The following is a 17,848-nucleotide window of genomic DNA, read 5'->3' on the forward strand; positions in this document are numbered from 1 at the left end:
TGGCAGCCCCCGTCAGTACGTGTTGGCATGGAATGTTGTATGGCGTCTACCATGCGGGTTAGAGCATCAATCCTGGCAGTAAGATGCTTAATCGGATCGTCCTGAAATTTTTGTGCAGCAGAACCTTTTGCAGCTTTCACATCTCTGTCTGTCTCATCGCTAACTTGGGCACTACTAGCCATAGATGGTTTTGCTCTGGTAGGTGGACCCAGTCGCCGCAGTCTCTCATTGTCATCACTTGTGATCTTCATAACGTGCCTGAGTATAGCATCGTCAGTTACATCACTATCGGCTAACAAGGGTTTCAGCTCATTACGAATATCTTTACACCGGTGGCTTAGTCCTTGGTAGACAGTGTGTAAGAACACATCCTGTACAGTAGCAGCACTATACTTCCTGTCTGAGTCAGCTTGTTTTGCAGCAAAGAGTATTTTTTGTTTCAACCCCATGACTCTGTATAGGAACTGCTGAGGGGTTTCGTGTTCACTCTGTTTGGTGCACATCAGTTCTTGGAAAAGCTCTGTGCTATTTCGGTCCCCCAAGTGCGATTGTAAAAACCCTTTAAGCTCAGCTACAGTCATGTCATCTTTGTTCATCAGCATATCTTTAAAAATGCCGGGCTTGATAATTCGCAGCACACCTCTAACAACACCAGATCCAGTTCACTGGTGCCGTGTTTAGCTGTTGACCCAATAATCTTAGCGATGCGGAACAGTTCGTCAGCAGGTAAGGAGATTAGCTCCCTTTTGATGTCCCACACCAACTGTTTCCTTGCACGATCCGCCATTATGTCACCGCCCGTCGTCCCTTCGGTGGTAGCCTGGACCTCAGGATGAATACAGTACTCACAGATTGCCTGGCACACGCCCTCTTGTCTCGTTGCTCCGTGGATGTAGCAGCCGCCGGCCTCTAGCCCCAACGCCGCCTGGTCCCTACGGTTCTGAAATCTTTGGACCCGCCTCCAAGCGTCACATGGAGTGGATAAGCTTTGCTTTACATTCTGTTGTGTCTCTTTTAGACAGCACTTTAATGTCACTGTCATCACAACAAAATCATATTATCATTTTTCTTATCTTCCTTTTGCCCCTTTTGTTGACACCTGAATACCCTGTATACACTTTATACACATCAATACTAATATTTATAAAGACAATTTGACTTAGAATTAGATTTACCCAATATATGTATATTATACATTGTAAATGTATATTGTGTGTTGTAAATATTAACACAATTCACTATTTTTTTCCCCTCACAGGCGAATATATATAATGGAAGAACACAAAGTGTGCTTTTCTAATCTTTCCTCAGTGCCCGGTCACGTGACCACCAAGCGCGCCAAACGCGGCAACAGAATGAGCCTCTCAGAGACATTCACCTCTCCATTTTACACATTAACTTGAACAAATAAACATTTTATAACCAAAATACAATTAATAAATGTATATAGATCGATATAAAAGATCACTGGAGCATATTTAGATCCTTTTCCTCATATTAAAGAGAGAACATAGTTTATGAAAAACAAAACGTCATAAGATGAATCAAATTCAACACTTCACATTCATCATACATTACACTAGTGCAACCGCTGTTCTATATTTCACAGTTTTTCTTATACTTTTCGTGCTTTTACCTGTAAAAACAGGATAAAATGAAAAGACCGGGAGAGTCACGTCTGCTCCTTCACAGCTCCTCTGTTGGTATGAGGAAGCCTGCGCAGTTCACCAGTCCGTTCGCGACTCCCGGGCCAGAATATCAAAATAAGAGTCCTTTTTCTTTATCCATGTAAACCAATATACATACGTTAATTTGCACACTGCATAAAAAAAATAAGGTTATCGTTGAACTTATAACAATATACAGATTTCAGTGAAAAATAAAAAAACACAATTGTATACATACTTTGTGTGTATCACACCTGCGCCCTCAAATAGAAACACTGCTGACTCCTTGCAGAATGCGATTTCGGACGCAGCGCTTGTGTCTCCTTCCGCTTTGTTGGTGACGTAAACGCGTTTTGTCACATTTAAAAAATCATTGCGAAAGAACCTGACGTGAGATTTAAAATAAATTAAAAGAGTCTTCGAGGCAGAGGAATTTGCCTCGATCATTTTTTGTAATAGAGTTACTCGAGGAATCGTTTCAGCCCTAGACCTCAGCATTTGACAACAGAACTGAGTCAAGGGCTCAAGTGCCCAGCAGCTGGAGGCTTATCCAGGAACTGAAAAAGTCTGTGCTTGACTACCACATTTCTCTCAGTTAAACTGCCCACCTAGCAAGAGTGGTGAAGCAAAGAAAACATAAAAAAATAAAATAAACCTTAATCTTACATATATCCTTACAAGGACATTAAAATAAAACACAGGGAAGCCGCATCACGGCATCTGACACGAAATAACTGACTTCAGCTTCAATCCATAAGTGCACAGTACATCTTAGTATGTATTAAAACATTTTACCAGTATAGTATAACAGAATTTCTGAACTGCAGCCAATTAACTATTAAACATTCAGTACAATATTCTGAAAAACACAATGAGATTGCCATTTATGAGTGCAAGGCTGGCATTTGACCAACTAACTCGGAAGCTTGTTTTTTAGTGTCATGAATCGGGAGGAAGGTTTTGGGTGCAGTGTGTCAAGTCCCACAAAAAGTCTTTGGAACACCTCAAATGTTTTGCAGAGTTGTGGTGGATACTGCAGGTTCAAAGCATATGTCATCCCCAGAAGCAAGAAACATGCCCTGGCCAGATTTCCAAGATCAGTAAGCACTGGGATTCCCTCAATGATGATGCCCACTACATCTGGTTCACGGCAGACATATATCTGAATATTGCTCATTTTCAAGTCCTCGTGGACACTGCTCTCTGTTTTTTCCTGTATGAGACATAAACAGAACAATAAGTGGCAACAGAGAACGATCTTCAAAAGCCTTTAATAAAAATCACACATTAAAAGTTCACAAAAGGTTTTAAGTTTGATCTGACCAGCTCCTGCACCGAAAGCCTAGCCTGTTGAACTGGCTTCATAGTACAACTTTCAGTACAGTCTCAGTTGACACAACAAACCATACCATCACATACACAAGTCACCTCCAAGGCCTAAATCGTTAAAGGGGAGAGGGGTTCAGCTGGTAACACATACTGTAGGTGTGGTTAAGTAAAAGTATCTGAAAATGCCACTCTTACAGTTATATCATCAGATGATTCCCACTAAGCAAAGTTATGTCCAAAAGATGTCTTTTCAACTTCTTTGTCACTAGAGGTGTACGTTGAAAAGACGTCCACTGAGGAGCCAGAATGAAAGAACTTCTTACCCACATCATGAATGACTGCCTAAAGCCTTGTTTATACTTTATACGGACGAGGCATTTACTTGACGTTCAGACTGAAAACCAGATCATAACACTGATTTAGACGAGCAAATGATGTAAAAAAAAAACTGTTTCTACGCGATTCACGTCACGTTAAATAACCCAATTAACCAAGAAAACTGCGATTGTCGCCGAAAAGCGACAAGTTTGCAGGTCTGATAGCAGCAGTTAACATAACTTTTAATGTTAATGTCAAGACCCTCGGTAATTCCTCATGCGGCGCCTGCAAAACTGACAAACTTAACGTTACTGTCTGAAACCAGGCGAAGCTTTTACATTTTATAGTTCAATAAATGCGTGCTCATTCGGCTAAAACCTAACTTTATGCAATGTAAATAGTTACTTACATCGGTTGCACCCTCAAAAACTCCGCAGAAATCCGACACTGGTCCGGTACACATGACAACGGGCAACGATCTCTTCTGCTGCAGCATGTGGGCGGGTCAGTGTTGCCAGATTGGAAATGTCCAAGTATCGTACCAGAAGTTCAAAATTATTTGGAAGAAAATTATCGTACACGAGTCAAATGAGTTATTTATCTATTCTAAACCAAAAATATTTTGACACGACCTGCAAATTACCACAATAGATAACAAGGCGTATTGTTGGACGGAAGCAGTGAGACAAAATACTATCCCATTATTTTCAGTGACTGTCTGCGTCGCAGCGCATATTAAATCATATTAAAATTATTTTTAAAGCTTGCTTTGTCGCGTCCAGTGAAGAAGGAATTTAGCTGTTGCTGCGTGGTGCAGTTAACTCCACATCTGAGCTGCTGTTATCGGAATCCTGCGTGTTGCCAGATGTTGAAGAAGTTCTTGCTGTGTTGGACCGCAACTATTGCTCGTTGGCTTTAAAGCAGGGCACTCTCCTGCATTCTTAACACCCCTTTAGGTGCACACGAACGCATTTAGAGTGTCTGTAATGAGCCGATTTCTTGTATGAGTAAAGACGCCCTATGACTGCAACTAACATCATTTAAATTCTCATAAAATTCTGAAATTATCGTACATTACGGGATTTTTTTCATTATTGATCGTACATCGTACAGAGGTAAAAAATTATCGTACAAATACAATAATTATCGTACGTCTGGCAACACTGGGTCGGGTCGTGACGTTTTACTTTGGATATAAACACTTAAATAGAGTTTTGTAGAAGCAATTTATTGTGAAGATCAGTAAAATCATTTTTTTGATAGGTAATAATAAGTTACAAAAACATTCACACTTTTTACTTATGTAAAACTTAAATTAATTAAAAAAGAAAAGGGAATCAATTTATTGGAATAAATATACTCTTTAAAATAAATTCTTATAGACAACACCCTTGAAGGACTTTTTACAGTGATATATATATATACCTATTTTCCACATTAATCCAGACTCCATAATGGCAAAGCAAAAAACTGGTTTTTAACATTCGCAAATTTATTACAATTTATAAAAATTTTGCTTCATTGAAGGGTCACAGAAGTATGTAGTCCGTGTTACCCTTAATGAAAGAAGTTTAAAACACCCATGACTCTTCCTAGAGCTGGCCTCCTGGCCAAACTGAGCAACTGATGGACAAGGGCTTTGGTTAGTGTGGAGACCAAGAACCCGATGGTCATTCTAGTTGAGCTCCATGATCATATGTGGAGATAGGAAAAATCTACAAGGAAAACAAAACTCCATCACTCCACCGTTCTGGTCTTTATGTTATTGTGGCCAAACTCAATCCTCTTCTCAGTGAAGACACATGAAAACACACTTAGCATGTGCAAAAATCACTTAAAGGACTACTTACTTTTACTTAAGTAGACATCTGACTGTAGTACTTTTACTTGTACTTGAGTAAAATTTAGCAAGGGGTATCTGTACTTTTACTCAAGTAATGAAGCTGTGTACTCTGTCCACCTCTGAAGGTAAGGAGAAGAATGGTAGATAACTGCCAAATTCTGATGAGCAAAGCTTTTCGTATCATACCCAAAAAGACTTGAGGCTGTAAAGGTGATTCAGCTAAGTACTGAGGTAAAGGTATGTGTAGGAGCCATGTAATGGGAAAGTCATGTGACCTAATGTTTATGGGAGTGTCATTCATTAAATGGGGTTAAAACACCTGTGGGGTGTGTACGTTGGAGAGGGAAGAATGGGGGTGAGTGCGGGAGCACATATATTGGTTGACTGTACAAGCCTGTACAAATAAAACGACAGTTAAGCTTTTAAGGAAACGCATCACGAAAGTTATTCCTCGACTCAGCTCCTTAGCTGTCTTTGGATTGTTCTTTATGCGCCGCTACAGTATGAATAGGCCTACTTATGCAATTTACTTATTTCAGTTTTGTTATTTTTTATATATTTATGAAGTTGTGACAGTTCTTTTTTTTTTTGCTTTCTCAGTATGGTGTATGGAGTGTAGATTGATGTGTGAAAAAAAGTAATTCAAAGCAGTTTAACATAAGGCTACAACATAACAAAATGTGAAAAAGGGCTATGAATACTTTTTTTTTAGGCACTGTGTGTGTATGTATACATATGTATATATATATATATTCAATCTACTCAAATCTGTTGAAAATTTTGTACTTTGCTTTATCAACCATTTTTTGAAAGCCCAATGCTGCTTTTATGTGATCATTTATTATACAGTAAAATAGTGAAATATTAAAATGTAAAATAGCTATTCAGTTATATTTTAACATGTAATTTATTCCTGTAATGGCAAAACTGAATTACTTCAGTCTTCTCCTGCCATACCTCTAGTCTTCAGTGGCATATGATCCAGTCAGCGGCAGTCCTGGTGTCTCTCAAAAAATGTTTTCCTGCTGTGAAAGAAGAAAGTATGGTCAAAATATTTAGTATATATACAAATGTTACAATTAATGCTTTAAACTTGTAGCCATTTGCAGTAAATTACATAAATGATCTTTTCTAACATTGAATGCTTTCTATAAATATTACAAATATATTATTACTAATTATATGTAATAACAGTAAAAATCGTTTGCAACATAAATAATGAAATTTGCACATGGTTTTGCAACAAATAACCTTTTTTATTACAGTTAAAACATTTTGCTACACTCACCACAGTTAAAGCATGCTACTTGTAGTTATACAAATTGTAATAAAAAACATTTAATTTCTCGGTGGTCCCACATTTGCCTATTTTCATTTAAATGCTATACTTAATTGAACTTCCCAATTTCCATTTGCCATTTTATTAATTTGCATGCATGAAATGAATGTATGAATTACCTGCCAACATTTACATAACTTCAAAGCCGCAAGGATCATAGTTTTGTTGCATGCCATCAGTCAAGGCAAAGGAGGCAGGGTCTCTTTAGAGAGAGAGAGAAAAACTAGATGAGAAAGTTATCGATATTACAAAAATAAACAAAATGTGACATTAAAAAGCGTAAAAGTCACTAGTTTTTATAAAGTAACTGTCCAACAGCGATGCCCGCTGGTAAAGTTTAAAAGAACAGCTGAACATCAGTTGACAAATCAAATATATTGTTTGCATTGTTACTGCCTTTTGTTATTATTTTGGAATGAATGTTAAAATACGTAAAAACACTAACTTGATGAAATTTATTTGTTTTGATATACAGAATATTGCATAGTGTAAAAATACAAACTATAATTTATTTTTAGCCATTTTTATGTAATGTTTATTTAACCAGGTAAATGTGACAACAGTAAGGTTATAAGGATATACACAGTGTAGATTTTACCAAGCAAACAGCAGAAACCGCGAGAAAGCAGCTGCCAGAGAAAATGCCACTGGAAGTGGCGATTGCTAGGATTTGTGTTTGCTCTCTCAAAAACCCTCAAACCACATGAATAAGATGTTGGTACCACAATCTGATAGGTAGCATTTTTCGCTGTCGATCTGAGCGGATGACACAACTCATCATAACACCATGTTTATACTGTACTTTACTTTGCGGCAACTTCCTATAAAGAGTTTCAGATATCAAGTTTGTCTCAGGTGTTTGACATAAAATTCATAGAGCTGTAAAATTATCCCATTGTTCTTTTTATTTATTAACTTTTCTTTTAAGGAGAACGTGGAACTTGCATCAGGGGACAGTTCAGAGAGCATAGAAGCGAAAACTACCCAAATCCAAAGTCAGACAAATGGAGACCTGAAAGCACATGAGGATTCAGTGGTGCTTCTGAAAGATCAACTAACTCAGCTGGGTACAATAAGACAACAGTCACCAGAACAAAGAGACCAAGAGCTCAACAGACTTCTGCTTCTGTTCATCCAGGTACAGAAAATCAGCGAGAGGAGTGGAATAGAACTGCTTATTCAATACAAATACAGTCATTTAAATACGATTAATTGCATTTAGTTTATTTACAAACACACACACACACATATACACACTACTGGTCAAAATTTTGGGGGTGGTAAGATTTGTTAATTTTTTGAAAGCCCAATGCTGCTTTTATTTGATCATATATGATACAGTAAAATTGTGAAATATTAAAATGGCTATTTTCAGTTGTAATATATTCTAACATGTAATTTATTCTCGTAATGGCAAAACTGAATTACTTCAGTCTTCTCCTGCCATAACGCTAGTCTTCAGTGTCATATGAGCCTTCAGAAATCATTCTAATATGCTGATTTGTTGCTCAAAAAATATTATCAAAGTTGAAAACAATCATACTGTTTAATGTTTGTGTGGAAACTGTGATGCATTTTTTAAGTATTAAAAAAATGATTCAGTATTCTTTGATTAACTGAAAATAAAAAAAAAACAGCATTTAATAAAAATGGCATATTTCAAGCCTTTACTTTTTAATTTCTTTAAAAAAAGTTACTAACCCGAAACATTGAACGGTAGTGTGTATATTTATATATAATTCATCATAAAATCATAATTCTGTCAAGGGTGTTTAAACATTTTATTTATAATGTATATTTGTCATATAAAGTATTGGGATCTAATCTCTTTAAGAACTTAAATTTTACATTGACAAACACTCATGACGCACTGAGATGCAATCACACTCACAGGCTTAGTGCTGTTTGTGCATGTGTGGGGGTTTACACACGTCTGACTCATTGACTTACAACTCCTGGATTCTTACTGGGATTTAGCCAAACATAGAGTAAGGCACCACCTCCACCATCCGCTTAAAAAAGTCACACAGAAGCAGACACTGAATTAGGGAATGTTGAAATATTCACACAGCTTAAGAAAATGAAACTTGTGTTGTTATGAAAATGTTCAAGTTCACTTCTGGTTAGATGTTTTTGTTTCTTCTTTGTGATTAGAGCTAATTATGCTACCCATTTCATCATCATATTTTCCTTTGTGAGAAACATGTTATAAACATCTCAAACCTAATTTATTGTGTTCATGCTTAAATATTTGCAGAAATAATTATTCCACTTGCTCTTTATAAGGTCTCAGAGAGCGGCAGTGTCCTGGATGATCTGGAACTCCAGGGCTTGGCGCTGCAGGTTGGAGAAGCTCTTGTCTGTCATATACAGCAGAGAGTGGCAGATAAGCCTGCAGGTACTCCAAATAACATTTTCAAAGGCATAGTTAACAGTGGCGTTCGTGAGGTCACTAAAGGCCAAACAAAAAGCAAACTGAGAGATTCTGTTAGTGTTTGAAGGGAAGTTGCTCACTTCTTTATTTCACAAACATGTGGCATGATAATGTTTACCATCCTTGCAATTCTCTGCGTGATGCATTCGTGTTCATTTCTTTTTATAGTATTTAGTTGAAATTATTTTGTTTAATATTAATATTCAAAAAGGATGTTGGTGTGGAAGGAACTGAAAACCTTACTTATCAGTTATATGCTGATCTAAGATAAAATAATTTTAAGTTTGCTGTCTGTTGTTTTTATGACTTTGTTTAAAATAGAGCAAGCCCGATATGAATTGGAGCAGTTGTTTCAGAGGTCAGAGGTCAGAAGCAATCAAGGATGGCTTCTGCTCAAATCGATATCTCTTTTGTCTAACAGAGACTCTGTGAGTTTTACTATTACATCTATAATATATTTATACAGCTCCATAATTACATTGCTAGTGTGTAGTTAATAACTACACATTTTTAAAAATGTAGTTAAAGAGCATTTTACTTATGATTGCTAAATAAAAAAATATTTCATTCAGCATAAAAATAATAGAAAATAACTTTTTCTTGCTATGGTTTATTATACTATTCAGTATTCTATATGTTCTACAGTAGATCTGTCATTGATAGCATTCCTCTGTTTGACAGAGGGATATCCTGTCTAGTCATGTTTTGACGTTCTTCTTATCTTTGACAGGAGGTTGGCGTTATGATCAAGACAGGTTTACCGGCTGCGTTAGTCAAGTGTCTCTACCTGTTTGTAGCTTTGCCTCCCCGAAAAGAGAGCTTTGTCTCTCAGAATGATGTTGACGAGGAAGTCAAATGCTCTTTTCAGGACACTTTTACTCAGGTTTTTACATTTTGACATGTTTTATTTTATATTGTGAATCAGTTACATCACAAATGCTTAACTTGTGTATCAAAATTGGATAATGCCTCCCCATTGGCACTTCCAGTTTCAGAAGCAAAGTTGCAAAAAAAACGATCAAGTTCTTACAGTGCATGACCATGTACTCACTGTATACAGAGTTTGCATACATATCTAAATCATCTAATGTATTGGTGTCAAACTAAGAGAAATCTGTCTCTTTAAACCCTCACCTCTGCTCAGGTGATCTTGCAGCTGTGCAGGCATGTGTGTTTTGTGGAGGTTCTGTTGGAGACCCAGGAGCTTTCAAGCGTGATCATCTCTCTCACACTGCTGTGGGATCAGTGCAGCCCCTCATGGAGACAGAAGGCATCTCGTGTGCTCAGAGCGGTGTCTGCTGCTCAAGCTCACAACACTGTACCTGCACTGCAAGGTCAACATCTACTGTACACACACAAGCTCCAGCCAATTCATTGTCCGAAGAAATGTATCTTATATCAGAGCATTCTTATCAGAATGTTAGTTTATATTATTGCACAAGTACATTGGTGTAGTAAGTGTACTGTTGGTAATATCTAATTCTAAATGTCTATATTATAAATATAACATTTTTCAACAAGATGATTATATTTTGTGTAAGTATAGATAGGTACTGTTAGCACATCATCAGATTTGCTTTCACATGATGCTGATTACTTAAAATGACTTGTTCTCTATTGTGTCTTTTAGAAGAGTATAACGGCGTATGCAGACCAGTATGACACACACACAGACTTAACGTGACTGTTCTGTTTATTCTCTCAACAGCACTTCCATAACAACACCGGAACATAACCGGAAACATAAGTACAAAGTGCATCATGGGAAACGTAGTCACATAAAGCATCAACACAATATACAACATTCTCCCAAACCTCCGATTACATAATGTTAGTTTTTTGCTGGAGATTTCATTTAGGTCTAGGCAGGGCAGCAGTTAGAAAAACAAGTCGCAAAGTTTGACCAGGGACATCTTGTCTTGAATCCAGTGACAATAAGAACAAATTTACAGACTAATTTAGGGAAACTTCCAGAATCCAGAATTGTTCCAGAATTGTTTGTGATGTTTTTTCTATTGTTATCATATACAGTATATACTATTTTTGGTGTTTTGTTTTCTTTAGCTAGTAACTGCATGAAGATCTGCATCCAGAACATGCATAAGATCAACGAGAACATCCCTTGCCATGTTCTAGCTGAGGTGGCCGTGAGTGTTTTCAGCTTTGTGAAGGACTCTTATCCAGTCAGCCCTGCTCTTTTTGAGGAGTTTGAGAACAATGATGGCTATAGCATCTTTCAGGCCATTTTAATACGGTAAATTCATGATTTTATTGGGGGGAAATCTTTCATATAATACTGTCAGTAAATATTGCACATATGAAAAGCACACAACTGAAGACTATATGTTTTTGATACTTTGACAAGTAGTTGGAACACTACCTTCAGGGGATGCATGTGCTTACATGATTCTTAGGTACTTTCCATTCCCTTTTGTAACTCTCTTTCTTCCTCTCTCAGGTCTCAGGTCCTTCTTCTTGCAAGTTTCTTTTTGAATGCTGCAGAATTCAATAATTAAAGAGCTCGTAATGAGATCAGCAGTAAATTGAGCTCAATCAGATTACTGATCATGCCAGCTCCTTCTTACTCGCTGTGTTTTTGCGTTTTCTAACAGCAAGGGTCACTGCAGGATAAAACAGCTCTTACTGAACAATGCGTCTCATTCACTAAGCGTGTGTATGCACTTATTTGTTCATAAAACCTGTGTGAAAACATTATTTTGGTAGTACATATATACAACCCGAATTCCGGAAAAGTTGGGACGTTTTTTAAATTTGAATAAAATGAAAACTAAAAGACTTTCAAATCACATGAGCCAATATTTTATTCACAATAGAACATAGATAACACAGCAAATGTTTAAACTGAGAAAGTTTACAATTTTATGCACAAAATGAGCTCATTTCAATTTTGATTTCTGCTACAGGTCTCAAAATAGTTGGGACGGGGCATGTTTACCATGGTGTAGCATCTCCTTTTCTTTTCAAAACAGTTTGAAGACGTCTGGGCATTGAGGCTATGAGTTGCTGGAGTTTTGCTGTTGGAATTTGGTCCCATTCTTGCCTTATATAGATTTCCAGCTGCTGAAGAGTTTGTGGTCGTCTTTGACGTATTTTTCGTTTAATGATGCACCAAATGTTCTCCATAGGTGAAAGATCTGGACTGCAGGCAGGCCAGGTTAGCACCCGGACTCTTCTACGACGAAGCCATGCTGTTGTTATAGCTGCAGTATGTGGTTTTGCATTGTCCTGCTGAAATAAACAAGGCCTTCCCTGAAATAGACGTTGTTTGGAGGGAAGCATATGTTGCTCTAAAACCTTTATATACCTTTCAGCATTCACAGAGCCTTCCAAAACATGCAAGCTGCCCATACCGTATGCACTTATGCACCCCCATACCATCAGAGATGCTGGCTTTTGAACTGAATGCTGATAACATGCTGGAAGGTCTCCCTCCTCTTTAGCCCGGAGGACACGGCGTCCGTGATTTCCAACAAGAATGTCAAATTTGGACTCGTCTGACCATAAAACACTATTCCACTTTGAAATAGTCCATTTTAAATGAGCCTTGGCCCACAGGACACGACGGCGCTTCTGGACCATGTTCACATATGGCTTCCTTTTTGCATGATAGAGCTTTAGTTGGCATCTGCTGATGGCACGGCGGATTGTGTTTACCGACAGTGGTTTCTGAAAGTATTCCTGGGCCCATTTAGTAATGTCATTGACACAATCATGCCGATGAGTGATGCAGTGTCGTCTGAGAGCCCAAAGACCACGGGCATCCAATAAAGGTCTCCGGCCTTGTCCCTTACGCACAGAGATTTCTCCAGTTTCTCTGAATCTTTTGATGATGTTATGCACTGTAGATGATGAGATTTGCAAAGCCTTTGCAATTTGACATTGAGGAACATTGTTTTTAAAGTTTTCCACAATTTTTTTACGCAGTCTTTCACAGATTGGAGAGCCTCTGCCCATCTTTACTTCTGAGAGACTCTGCTTCTCTAAGACAAAGCTTTTATAGCTAATCATGTTACAGACCTGATATCAATTAACTTAATTAATCACTAGATGTTCTCCCAGCTGAATCTTTCATTTGTTGCCCCCGTGCCAACTTTTTTGAGACCTGTAGCAGGCATTAAATTTTAAATGAGCTAATTAAGTGGATAAAAGTGTAAAATTTCTCAGTTTAAACATTTGCTACGTTATTTATGTTCTATTGTGAATAAAATATTGGCTCATGTGATTTGAAATTCCTTTAGTTTTCATTTTATTAAAATTTAAAAAACCTCCCAACTTTTCCGGAATTCAGGTTGTACAACAGAAATGTTCATGTTAAAAAACTCTTCTGTGCACATACTGTAAATGAAAGTGCTTAGTGAATGAGGCCACTGTTATCTAGTTGTCTGTTACTTATGACCATTCAAAAAGTTAAGGGTTGTAAGACGTTTTTGAAAAACGGTAATATTGTGAAATTATATTACCATTTAAATTAAATGCTCTATGTAAAAATATATACAAAAATAATTTATTTCTGTGATGGCAAAGCTGAATTTTCAGCAGCCATTATGGCAGTCTTCAGTGTCTCATGATACATTCTGATGTGGTGCATTTCTAATTATTAACAATGTTGAAAACAATTTTTCTGCTTAATAATTTTGTGGAAATCATGAAGTTTTAATAACATTTTATATCTATAGTCAAAACTGTCACTTTTGATCAATTGTCCAAAAGTATACATTTCTTTCAGAGATATTGTACTTAACCTAAACATTTGAACAGTAGTATTCGTTCATACTGTGTTTACTGTAAAGGACATATTGACATTTTTGCCACTTTTATAGCTGTGAGGAGGAAGTGACAGAGGAGCAGTATTTAGCCGTTCAAGACCTTCTAGGCCTCATCGCGTCATTCACACTTTTTGGCAAGGCTGAACTGAAGGTTGCCATATGTGTGAACAACCCCCAACCACCAGGCTTCACGTTTGACCCCACCCTGACTAACGGTAAGCTACCATGACAATGGTAAGCTCCCTGCTCCACCACCTCATGGTAACGCCACTGAAAAGGCAATTATGTCCAGGATGATGAAGTGTAGCTCTCCTCACTAACCCGGTTAAGCCACCCTGCATCCATTCTCCTCATCCATACAGCAATTCTCCATTCATCACCACCAGAGCACCTCACTGCTGAGAGAGAGAAAACCGCCCCTGTGAAATTTTTAACCTTTATTTCATTTGGCTTTGATGTGATTTTAATTATGGATGCAATTCAATCTAATTCCCCTATGCAGCTATATTTATTTGTTATAAACATCAGAGCACCTTTGTCCTAGGACCCAATCAGTCTTTTTCATATGTTGATACATTTGAATGTTGATATAGTTCTCATTTGCATGAGCTCTTAGTTATATATAATGTTTTCAATAATGCTTCTGTCACACAGTATACGTACTTCTAGGAGTGGCGTTAGAAATTGTCAATGAATATAAGCTCAACTAGTTACTGTGCCTGACTGTATTTTAATATTTTCAGGTTCGCCAGTGAAGAACCTCACAGCCTTCAAAATCATCCAGGCCTCCTTCTTGCGCTCCGGCAACACAGTAATCTGCAGCCAAATCCTGCATACCATCCAGATGATCTGGTCTTGGGAAAAGGCTAACTTCTTCCTGGTGGAGTGGTCTCTGCAGTCTCTGGCTCAGCTGGCTGAGTGTGTGTGGCAGAAATCGCCACCTGTTCACCTCATTTTCTTCGAACTGCTTGAAACCGTCATCTACCAGCTCTCCTACATCCCACACGAGACAATCAGGAAGGTCCAAGCAGTGTTGAAACAGGGTCGTTCTGAGGCCTTTAATGTCGCAGCTCTGGACTGCTTCTACAGGCTCATCATTCACAGCGGATTGCTGTCTGAAGTCCTGAGTGATGGAGGACTGATGGAACAACTGTTGTTTGAGCTTAAAAGAAGGGCAAAGATAATCAGAAAGACTGGTGTTGCTGGTGAGTCTTCTGTTTTTTTCTGTACTATGAATTACAAAAATAAAGACTGTTTGAAATGCATATGTCTGATCCTGATCTCCTCCTCAGTTGAGGAGAAAGCTGACAGCTATGAGAGGAAGTTGACCACCAACATTTTGAATGTGGTGTCAGCCCTGGCTTTGAAGTCAGTCAGAAACACTGGTTAGTTGAAGTAATTTTCTTTATAACTATTATTTTTTTATATACAACCCGAATTCCGGAAAAGTTGGGACGTTTTTTAAATTTGAATAAAATGAAAACTAAAAGACTTTCAAATCACATGAGCCAATATTTTATTCACAATAGAACATAGATAACATAGCAAATGTTTAAACTGAGAAAGTTTACAATTTTATGCACAAAATGAGCTCATTTCAATTTTGATTTCTGCTACAGGTCTCAAAATAGTTGGGACGGGGCATGTTTACCATGGTGTAGCATCTCCTTTTCTTTTCAAAACAGTTTGAAGACGTCTGGGCATTGAGGCTATGAGTTGCTGGAGTTTTGCTGTTGGAATTTGGTCCCATTCTTGCCTTAAATAGATTTCCAGCTGCTGAAGAGTTCGTGGTCGTCTTTGACGTATTTTTCGTTTAATGATGCGCCAAATGTTCTCTATAGGTGAAAGATCTGGACTGCAGGCAGGCCAGGTTAGCACCCGGACTCTTCTACGACGAAGCCATGCTGTTGTTATAGCTGCAGTATGTGGTTTTGCATTGTCCTGCTGAAATAAACAAGGCCTTCCCTGAAATAGACGTTGTTTGGAGGGAAGCATATGTTGCTCTAAAACCTTTATATACCTTTCAGCATTCACAGAGCCTTCCAAAACATGCAAGCTGCCCATACCGTATGCACTTATGCACCCCCATACCATCAGAGATGCTGGCTTTTGAACTGAATGCTGATAACATGCTGGAAGGTCTCCCTCCTCTTTAGCCCGGAGGACACGGCGTCCGTGATTTCCAACAAGAATGTCAAATTTGGACTCGTCTGACCATAAAACACTATTCCACTTTGAAATAGTCCATTTTAAATGAGCCTTGGCCCACAGGACACGACGGCGCTTCTGGACCATGTTCACATATGGCTTCCTTTTTGCATGATAGAGCTTTATTTGGCATCTGCTGATGGCACGGCGGATTGTGTTTACCGACAGTGGTTTCTGAAAGTATTCCTGGGCCCATTTAGTAATGTCATTGACACAATCATGCCGATGAGTGATGCAGTGTCGTCTGAGAGCCCGAAGACCACGGGCATCCAATAAAGGTCTCCGGCCCTGTCCCTTACGCACAGAGATTTCTCCAGTTTCTCTGAATCTTTTGATGATGTTATGCACTGTAGATGATGAGATTTGCAAAGCCTTTGCAATTTGACGTTGAGGAACATTGTTTTTAAAGTTTTCCACATTTTTTTTACGCAGTCTTTCACAGATTGGAGAGCCTCTGCCCATCTTTACTTCTGAGAGACTCTGCTTCTCTAAGACAAAGCTTTTATAGCTAATCATGTTACAGACCTGATATCAATTAACTTAATTAATCACTAGATGTTCTCCCAGCAGAATCTTTTCAAAACTGCTTGCTTTTTTAGCCATTTGTTGCCCCCGTGCCAACTTTTTTGAGACCTGTAGCAGGCATTAAATTTTAAATGAGCTAATTAAGTGGATAAAAGTGTAAAATTTCTCAGTTTAAACATTTGCTACGTTATCTATGTTCTATTGTGAATAAAATATTGGCTCATGTGATTTGAAATTCCTTTAGTTTTCATTTTATTAAAATTTAAAAAACGTCCCAACTTTTCCGGAATTCGGGTTGTAACTATTAATAAATTTTTCTTTATAAGTATTGAACACTGTTAAAAGTAGAAATGTCATGTTTATTTTAACATGTTACTTGCTGTTTCTTTGTGAAATTTACTGTGAAAATTGTTTCTACACCAATTTTTTAAATGTATGCAGGAGATAATTGAAATAAAATAGAGGTCAAAAGCAATTAAAATAGTTACAAATTTCTAATAAATTCATTTATGATAATATATATATATTTTTTAATCTGCTAAATATGTACAAATCGAGATAAGGAGTTTGAAACCATAGTACATCCAAATTCATTATATCTAATCAGTCTCTTTGATTAATAGTATTCATCAGGGACTTGGGAATGATTCCCTATGTGAAGATCTTTCTGGATGTTGAGCAGTTCCGCAGTCCAGCTCTGTGCATCCTGGAGCAGCTGTCGGAGGTCAATCCAGAGGAATACATGAGCACCGCCATCGGAGCCCTCTGTTCCTCCACTGAGAGTGAGATCAGACTCAAACAGGATCTCTTACAGGTATTTACTCCATTGCTGCTTTTTATTTTTGGCTAACGCACATGCTTAGTCACATATGTCTGCTGAAAAGGTGATACTTCATATTTATGTCTGACGTTCTGGTTTTTACTGATTTTTTTACACATGTAAACATGTTGAAATGCAAGTCACAGTTTATTTCAAAGCATGAGTGGAGAGAAGGGACTCCTACTAAAACTAAACTTAGCTCAGGTATCATATACAGTTCCTGTCTGTAAATTCAGATTCTATTCCTAATTCTAACAAATTATAACATGTTTAAAGCATAATGAGCCGGTGAATTTATTATATCGGGTTTTGGGAGCCTTATTCCATTATAGGCAAATTCAGATTGATTTGCTAATATACTGTTAGCTGTTAACTCAAGCTTCATTTGATTAAGCTTGCAGCCTTGTGGTGTGACACACACAAAATTATGAGCAATATCAGATCAGAGAATGTGAGAGAAATCCAATTATGCATAACTATGTTATTCAGTTACTGTACATGCCCATTTTTTAAGATTCAAGCGCAGGAATACTAACCTGCAGACCATTAAAGTGGAAATGGGTTAAGGCTGCTGACAA

At 37.7% G+C, this 17,848-nt stretch overlaps 1 protein-coding gene across 1 annotated transcript in view; it reads left to right on the forward strand.

The window, feature by feature from the left end:
• The window catches only part of LOC132110616 (WD repeat- and FYVE domain-containing protein 4-like), a 66,358-nt gene that overhangs the window by 10,139 nt on the left and 38,371 nt on the right, over window positions 1-17,848 (forward strand). The window contains exons 2-11 of the mRNA XM_059517355.1: window positions 7,425-7,634; window positions 8,783-8,894; window positions 9,252-9,358; window positions 9,661-9,813; window positions 10,075-10,264; window positions 10,995-11,184; window positions 13,772-13,932; window positions 14,461-14,922; window positions 15,010-15,102; window positions 17,074-17,264. Coding sequence (XP_059373338.1) covers window positions 7,425-7,634; window positions 8,783-8,894; window positions 9,252-9,358; window positions 9,661-9,813; window positions 10,075-10,264; window positions 10,995-11,184; window positions 13,772-13,932; window positions 14,461-14,922; window positions 15,010-15,102; window positions 17,074-17,264 — 1,869 coding nt within the window. The remainder of the gene's footprint in view (window positions 1-7,424; window positions 7,635-8,782; window positions 8,895-9,251; window positions 9,359-9,660; window positions 9,814-10,074; window positions 10,265-10,994; window positions 11,185-13,771; window positions 13,933-14,460; window positions 14,923-15,009; window positions 15,103-17,073; window positions 17,265-17,848) is intronic.

This window comes from Carassius carassius, chromosome 30 (genome assembly GCF_963082965.1).
Source record: "Carassius carassius chromosome 30, fCarCar2.1, whole genome shotgun sequence".
NCBI classification, from domain to species: domain Eukaryota; kingdom Metazoa; phylum Chordata; class Actinopteri; order Cypriniformes; family Cyprinidae; genus Carassius; species Carassius carassius.